Source organism: Suricata suricatta, chromosome 8, assembly GCF_006229205.1.
Source record: "Suricata suricatta isolate VVHF042 chromosome 8, meerkat_22Aug2017_6uvM2_HiC, whole genome shotgun sequence".
Classification (NCBI taxonomy): domain Eukaryota; kingdom Metazoa; phylum Chordata; class Mammalia; order Carnivora; family Herpestidae; genus Suricata; species Suricata suricatta.
Genome location: NC_043707.1, coordinates 48,813,637 through 48,821,823, shown reverse-complemented (window position 1 = coordinate 48,821,823; position 8,187 = coordinate 48,813,637). Strand labels below are relative to the sequence as shown.

At 39.5% G+C, this 8,187-nt stretch overlaps 1 protein-coding gene across 11 annotated transcripts in view; it reads left to right on the top strand.

Moving 5' to 3' along the window:
* The window catches only part of LRIG2 (leucine rich repeats and immunoglobulin like domains 2), a 98,018-nt gene that overhangs the window by 59,592 nt on the left and 30,239 nt on the right, over positions 1-8,187 (top strand). For 10 of the 11 annotated variants that reach the window (XM_029946082.1, XM_029946081.1, XM_029946086.1 and 7 more), the window contains one exon: positions 7,141-7,206. In XM_029946082.1, coding sequence (XP_029801942.1) covers positions 7,141-7,206 — 66 coding nt within the window. Of the gene's footprint in view, positions 1-6,068; positions 6,125-7,140; positions 7,207-8,187 lie in introns of those variants that run through there. The other variant, XM_029946085.1, reaches the window with a different exon arrangement.

The window sequence follows — 8,187 nt, the reverse complement described above, 5'->3', positions numbered from 1 at the left end:
TGAACGTATCAAAAGTGAGTTAAGTAAAACCAGAGTTAGGGACCAAACATTTGAGAACAGGAATCATGATGAGAAACTGTAAATGAGAAGAAAAGACAGAACCAGATAAAGAGTGGGCAAAAGACTGGTGAGAGCTAACAGGACCAGGATAACATGGATCACAGACAGGATGGTGGGGAAATGTCCTAAAAAGAAAAGGAAGAGGCACATGAGTGTTTTATAAGTAAGGAAACTAAAGACTGAGAAAGGTCCTTGTTTTTGATGACAGGGCATTAAATAAATGGTGTCAAAGGGGCGGTAAGGACAGATAACAGGTAGCTGCAGCTTATGAAGACAATCAGTGAGCAAATGGAACAATTATGAATACAACAGTTTTTGTAAAATCAGTGGGAAGAATAAAAACAAAAGGGGCAAGCAACTTCAAACACAATCTTTTAAAGTTGGGGAAGGGCACCTGGGTGGCTCAGTTGGTTAAGCATCCAACTTCAGCTCAGGTCATGATCTCACAGTTTGTGTCAGCTGTGCTGAGAGCTCAGAGCCTGGAGCCTGCTTCCGGTTCTGTGTCTCCCTCTCTCTCTGACCCTCCCCCTCTCATACTCTGTCTCTCTCTGTATCAAAAATAAATAAAACATTAAAAAAAATTAAAAAAACACAGCAAAAGAGAATGGAAGAAAACAAAACATGCCTCTCTGATTCATGATGGATGGTGCCATCTTCTTACCGCCTCCAACTTTTGGATTCATATAAATTGTATTACAAATAGGTGGTGTAAATGAAGGATAGAATATTTAATTTGGAGTTGCAGTATGCTTCATGCTATAATAAAATCTCATTTATCCTAAAGATAATTTATCCAGCATCTCTAGCCATCTCTGGTTCAACATAAAACATAAAAGCTTCCAGGAAGCATTTCTTCATAAAGGAAGCTGCTCAAACTCTCACTCCGATCTTATATACCCTTATTTCAGATGGTTATAACGTGCACTGGGGGTTCTTAACTATGACCGTTGATTAGAAGAAGCGAATTAGAAAAATCACAGGTAGCACTGTTTCGAGAAAGCTGACAGTTCCAAGAAGGAATAGCTTATGGTGTAATGCTGGTAGTGGTAGAAGAAAATCAAGCCTAAAAGCAAACAGATTTTCTTTTTTTGAGAGACAGAGAGAGAGAGAGAGAGAGTGAGCGAGAGCACACATGAGCAAGGGAGGGTCAGAGAGAGAGGGAGACACAGAATCTGAAGCAGGCTCCAGGCTTTGAGCTAGCTGTCAGCACAGAGCCCGATGCAGGGCTCAAACCCATGAACCATGAGATCATGATCTGAGCCAAAGCCAGACGCTCAACGACTGAGACACCGAGGTGCCCCAAAAGCAAACAGAATTTTAAGCGGTGATTTGGAATCCTTGTCTTTAGTGTACTCCAGGAGTCCTCGAGACCATCAACTTGTTTAAATCACAGTATGGTAATTGATTGTATTGTTAATCCTGAGTACTGTTTTTAAAAATAAATTATTCTGTATACACTTTAATTAACAAGACAGCGATTTTATTCACAAAAGGGCAAATTTTGCTGGATAAATCCATGCAGCACAGTCATCCCCAAACTATTAGATATGATCTATTCTTTTAACTTTGGCGAAGGGCCCTTTTCACTAAAGCACTGTTATTGTTGAAGTTCACAGCGTAGCCTATTAGTGCTGCAGATTCTCAAAAACAAAAAACGCTGGATGAGGACTCAGAAGTGTACACATGTGGCTGGGCAGAAGGGAACTGTGCGGCTCTGATGTTGCAGGGCTTCTGTTTGCGATTAGCTGGCAGATCTTGATTTCCTCCTCAGTGTGTTGTGATTGCTCTGTACATTCTATAAATTATTTACACCCTGATGGTACTAAATGACTACGTTAATGGCACCTCTGGCTCCACATGATATCAAGAACTTTAATAATTTATCACTTATTACAGCTGCATCCCTGTAAATTAGCATGAGTGGGAGCTGAGTTTACAACACTGAGATAAGGCCTTCTGTGAGACCTTTACTCTCCAAACACCACATCCATAAATATTCAGATATTAGTGGTGGTTAAAAATAAAGCAAAGAGAATTGGCTGTTACATAGGTAGATTCTTTAGGTTATGTTTGTCAAGCATTAGATACTTTAGGTTTTTCAGTACATCTTAGGGATATTCAAGGTGAAAATTTTTGAAAGATAGTTCTTCATTTCGGGACTATCGCATGTTAGCTTTAGCTTATGCAAACTAAATGGAATTAATGATTGACCACTGGGAATGAAGGTGAGAGACTTTAAAAAATTATTCAAATTCTTAATCTAGGATTTTTATATCTGATTATTGAAGTCTTCCAATTTTAGTCGTCTTCAGCCCTTTTGGAGTACTTCATTATTTTTTTAATTTTTAAAAAATGTTTTATTTATTTTTGAGACGGAGACAGAACGTGAGTGGGGGAGGGGCAGAGAGAGGGAGAGACAGACTCCAAAGCAGGCTCCAGGCTCCCAGCTGCCAGCACAAAGCCTGACGCGGGGCTTGAACCCGTGAACCATGAGATCATGACCTGAGCTGAAGTTGGACACTTAACCAACTGAGCCACCCAGATGGTCCTGGAGTACTTTAAAAAAAGAAATAGGAGGGGCGCCTGAGTGGCTCAGTCGGTTGAGCCTGGAGCCTGCTTCGGATTCTGTGTCTCCCTCTCTCTCTGCCCCTCCCTGCTCATGCTCTGCCTCTCTCTGTCTCAAAAATAAAATAAAACACTAAAAAAAAAAAAAATAGGAAAGGTATGGTTATGGAAAGCAAGGGTGTGTCTGTGCACTCCCATATGCATATGTCATGATTAAATTCAGGAGTGAAATTTAGGTATAGAAAAAGTTACCCATTTCCAGGGAAAAGGGGGAATGGTTGAGTTGATGTTGAATCTGCCTTTAGTTTTCCAGTGACTCCACCTGAGTCCTATAAATACTGCTTTCAAAAAAGACGAAAAGGTTACTAAAGTTGACAGCGTGTAACCCTAGCATTTCACACAGTGCCTGGCACCTGGTACCTGAGGATCAGCTCAGTCCATATAATTCTAGTAAGACAGCTAGAATTTGAGAACCTAAACAGTTATACTGATTCATACTGTCGTAGTCCCCCTCCCCCTTATTCACAGGGGATACATTCCTAGACCCCCAGTGGATGCTTGAAACTGTGGTTAGCACCGAACTGTATATATAGTACTATGTTTTTTCTTACAAACCTGTGATAAAATTTAATTTATAAATTAGGCACAATAAGGCATTAACAGCAATAATAACAAAACAATTATAACAATATACTGTAACAAGAGTTATATGAATGTGGTCTCTTTCTCAAAACACTGTGCTGTACTCGCCTGTCTAATGATAATGTGAGATGATAAAATGCCTGTATGATGAAATGAGGTGAAGTGAACGACGTAGGCATTTACAACACAGTGTTAGGAGCATCTGCTTCTGGATCCTGTTGACTGTGAGCACCTGAACTCACGACCCCGTGGGTAAGGGGGACCTCCTGTAGTTTTTTTCCAAAGCTAGCACTACTTCAGGAGTATAATTTAGTTCACTGTGAGTGTTTTAAACTTCCGCCTAATGTGGATTTATCCCAGAAGGGATCCAGGGAGCCTCATTATGGGGTTCTGACCTCTGAGGCATATATTCCAGTTTTGTTTTTTGCCCATAATAAGAACTTTATTGAAAAACTGACATCAAAATAGGATGTCACTAGTGTATATCTTACAGAATTAAATATAATTACAGTATTTTGGTAGATTAGCTGCAATTACTGAATTGATTAGGCTTTGGTGATATAACACACATTCAGGAGGTTTTATGGATCATTAGTGTTGCTTTCTTCTAAATGAACACCTTGTGTGAGTCTGGCCCTTCCTCCTCTTGACTGACACAACACAGCTGAACAGGCTACACAAAGAACCACCATCTGAGCATGGCTCAGACATCCATAAAATGGGAATTTCGGCTTTGAACTAGTTGTTTTCTTCCTTCTTTTTCTTTTCCTCCATTGAGGGCCAGTGTTGTAAATCTCTAGCCAAAGAAAGGCGTGTTGATCCTTTTGCGGGCCCGCTCAATCTGTTCTGTAAGATGGCACCTCTAGCCAGCACCACAGATTGCTCGTGCGGCGTCTGAGGTATATGTGCTTAAGACAGCATTATCTTCTAGGGAGGCTCCAGAGTACTTCAGGTATCCTTTGGATTCCATCAAAAAGCCATTAGAGGTTGGGGCACCTCGGTGACTCAGTTGGTTGAGTGATTGACTTCGTCTCAGGTCATGATCTCATGGTTTGTGGGTTCGAGGCCCAACATCAGACTCTGCTTGCAGCTCAGAGCCTGGAGCCTGCCCAGATTCTGTGTCTCCCTCTCTCTCTGCCCCTCCCCTGCGCTTGTTTGCTCTCTCTTTCTCTATCTCAAAAATAAAACATTAAAAAAAAATTTTTTTAAGCCTTTAGAGGTTCTTCAAAAAGATAATTAATCTTTTCCCCATTAGAGATACTGGACAGTTTTCACTGATATCTAATAAAAGTAGTTTATACCATGTGTAAGTTGGGCTAACTTGGTTGCTTTAGATTTTTTAAATAATGGTTTCCTTTAAAAGTGATTATCTGAGGGGCACATGGGTGGCTCAGTCTGTTAAGCGTCTGGCTTCGGCTCAGGTCATGATCTCACGGTTCGCGGGTTCAAGCCCCACATTGGGCTCTGTGCTGACAACTCAGAGCCTGGAGCCTGTCTTCGGATTCTGTGTCTCCCTCTCTCTCTGACGCTCCCCTGCTCACGCTGTCTCTCTCGGTCTTTCTCTGTCTTTTTTAAAGTGATTCTCTGGTAATCGTTGACTTCTGTGAGACAATGGAGGAGATGAGTACAGTTAAGAGTTACGTTGCCAGGGAGATTAGGGGTTGGGAAGGCATTGGAAGCACTGGTATGATTAAAATGAAAGCTCTGAATCTATGAAAGGGAAATAGTTAAATTTCAGCCAGCATGAGATCTGGAACTAACTCCTACTGCGCCAGCCTCTACACCGATGATACTGGTTCTCTACTTGCCAGACCAACCACGGTGGGGCAGCGGACTAACTTAAATTAGAAGAGCTGAATTTCTTCTTTAGTGGTAATGCCACAGTAAATATCTTTTGTATTAAATGCAGTGCTTGTTGTTCAGTAGTAAGTGTGAATTGGATGAAAGTGTCTGAGTAGAAGATTTTTATGTGGAGCGAATTCCCATTTTTATGTCTCACGTTTCCCAGCACACACCTCTCCTCATGAGTGTCCTTGAGCTGATATCTGGTGCCAGATACCTTGGAATAAAGGTTTTAGAACTGTTGTGGCAAAGCGATGGTTTCTTCTAGGCTTAGTCATGTTACGTGTAAATTAAGCTCCTAAACGAAAGTGGCCAGATTTTACAGATGGACAGACACGGTTCTAGCCGCGCACAAATTGTTCTGCTGTGATAGACGCATCGTTCAAACCTGCGTGCAGCTGTCAGCTGCCTGTGGCGACACAGTGAGATACAGGGATCTGCAATGTTTCTCTAGCGTGTCCCTACCACTAGCCATATTGTAATGTATAATACATCTCTTGGGCAGACAGCTTGAGCGGGCTGGATTCCACTTCAGTCCTGTAAAGATGCCAGGAAGCATCAAGGTGAATTTTTAAAGCCTATTTAAATATTTAGACTCCTGACTAATTTCAGTGAAATCTCTGCTATATCTTACAAACCATGTGCTGGAAGTGAGATGGAATTTCAAGTTTATGGCTTCCTCACTGATGAGTTGTATGACCTTGGATTGCCAAATGATTTCCCTGCCTGTTTCTAAGGCAGATTGTAATGCTAAGGATTGTAAAAACATTTGCCTCATAAGGTTGTTGTATGGATTTTTAGGCAGTTCCCATGTATAAAGTACATAGGAGAGTGCCTCCCACTTAATAAATGTTAGCCACCACCACTGCTAACCACTCATCATCAACATAATTTAGAGATGAATTTTTCTTCCTGAAGCTAGATTGCTTTTTTTTTTTTTTTTTTTTAGGAAGACTATCTCTATCAAGGATATGACCAACTTCACTTCTCATATAGAAGCTCACTATCTTGACTTGTAAAGTCGATCTTCTTTTATCTACACCTATAGTATAATGTAGTGAATTATAATATTACATATTATATATTATGCAAATTATTCATATTATGTTACTTTAAAGAAAGTATATTTTTTCATTAAAAAATGATCTCCAAGATACATTGTTAAGTGAAAAAAGTAAGGGCAAATTAGTGTGTGAATTATTCCACCATTTTTGTTAAAATTTGCTAGTATATGCATAGAATATCTGACAGGATGTGCAGAAAATGGCATATTTTCATTTGTTGCTGTTGGGGAGGAAAATTGTACAGCTGGCGACAGGGTGGGAGACTTACTGTATTTCCTTTTATACTTTTTGGTTATTGAACCATGTGAATGTATTTCCTAATTAGTTATTAAAAAACTCATAAAAATGACAGTTGAGCGTCCGACTTCAGCTCCGTTCATGATCTCACAGTTTGTGAGTTCAAGCCCCATCAGGCTTTGTGCTGACAGCTCAAAGGCTGGAGCCTGCTTCAGATTCTGTGTCTCCCTCTCTGTCTGCCACTCTCCCGCTTGCACTCTGTCTCTGTCTCTCAAAAATAAATAAACTTTAGAAAATAAAATTTTGGGGCACCTGGGTGGCTCAGTCGGTTAAGCAGCCGACTTCGGCTCAGGTCATGATCTCATGGTTCATGGGTTTGAGCCCCGCATCTGCCTCTGTGCTGACAGCTAGTTCAGAGCCTGGAGCCTGCTTCAGATTCTGTGTCTCCCTCTCCCTCTGCCCTTCTCCCTCTCATGCTCTGTCTCTCTCTGTAACAAAAATAAATAAAACGTTAAAAAAATTTCTTTAAAAAAGAAAAAATTTAAAAAACTCATAAAAGTGAAGAAAAAGTAAAATAATTATTTTGAAATCTAGATATTTATTCATCCCTTAGAAACACTGCTTTTTGTGTACTACTACTCAAATTCACATTTGATAGGGTTTTTAGATTTTTTTTTCTTGAAGTCTGTTTTCCAACACTAAATAAGAATGATCTTTTGTCCTCCACTAGGGATTTGAGTCATAATCGGTTGTCCAACTGGAATATCAGCTTGGAGTCTCAAACATTACAGGAAGTGTAAGTTATTTTTATTTGTTTAAATTTATATTAAACTTATAGATTTGATGGTGAATTATGCATTTGAGGATGTTCAATCCAGAAATGCTATCAAAAAATTTAGGGAAAAACTTAAATTAAAAGACATTGTTTAAAGACTTAAACTGTTGTCTTTGGCTTTGCTACTATTCCAGACTCTGGGCATTTTGCCAGACGTTGGTGATTAGTTGCAAATTGTGTAGAAATATTATTCTATCTACTTTCTTGGGACCAAAATTAAGATTTTCATCCCTCTTCAAAGTAAATATGGTTTGCTTATTTTTTGCCAATTTGAGCCAGTGAAACTCTCTATTGTGTAAACTTTTTTATGTCTTGACTTGTCTAAGATGGAGGCATCATGTCTAAAGTAGATTTATGTGAAATACAGTATTTTTGTGTTGTCTATAATATGGTTAATATAGTTTAATTTTCCACTCCACTGAAGTTTTTCCTTTAGTATTGTGATGTATTATATATTTTTTGGAGGGAATTTTCTAAAATGATATTAATACCAGTTTTTGCATTCTGATGTTTCCAGAGGCACAACTGTTGAGGCCTGTTTGCTTCTATGCTAAGATGCCAGAACCTTCAGATTTATTTTTCTTTTTAATTTCTTTCCAACAAGAGTAACTTGTTCATGCTCTCATTATCCTTACATTCTCTCCTTCCCTGCCCCATGTTGACTGGTTCTGATCTGCTGTGCACTGAATAAACAATTGAAAAGCTTATCAGCTGAAAGAGTAGGCCCTGAAGAAAGTCCTGAAAATGCTTCAGTGGGAAATGCCTGAGCTTTATTACATGGACTTTGTAACTTCAGCTTGTTTCTTGGAGTCCTTTTACTTCAGGCTTCTTTTCTGTATTCTAGATTGTTGAGGTGGTTCAGTGACTGAAAACCAGGTTAATGTCACGTGATTATATTAGATTTGCACCAAAACATTGGAGACCATATGTTTAAGGAGCTCC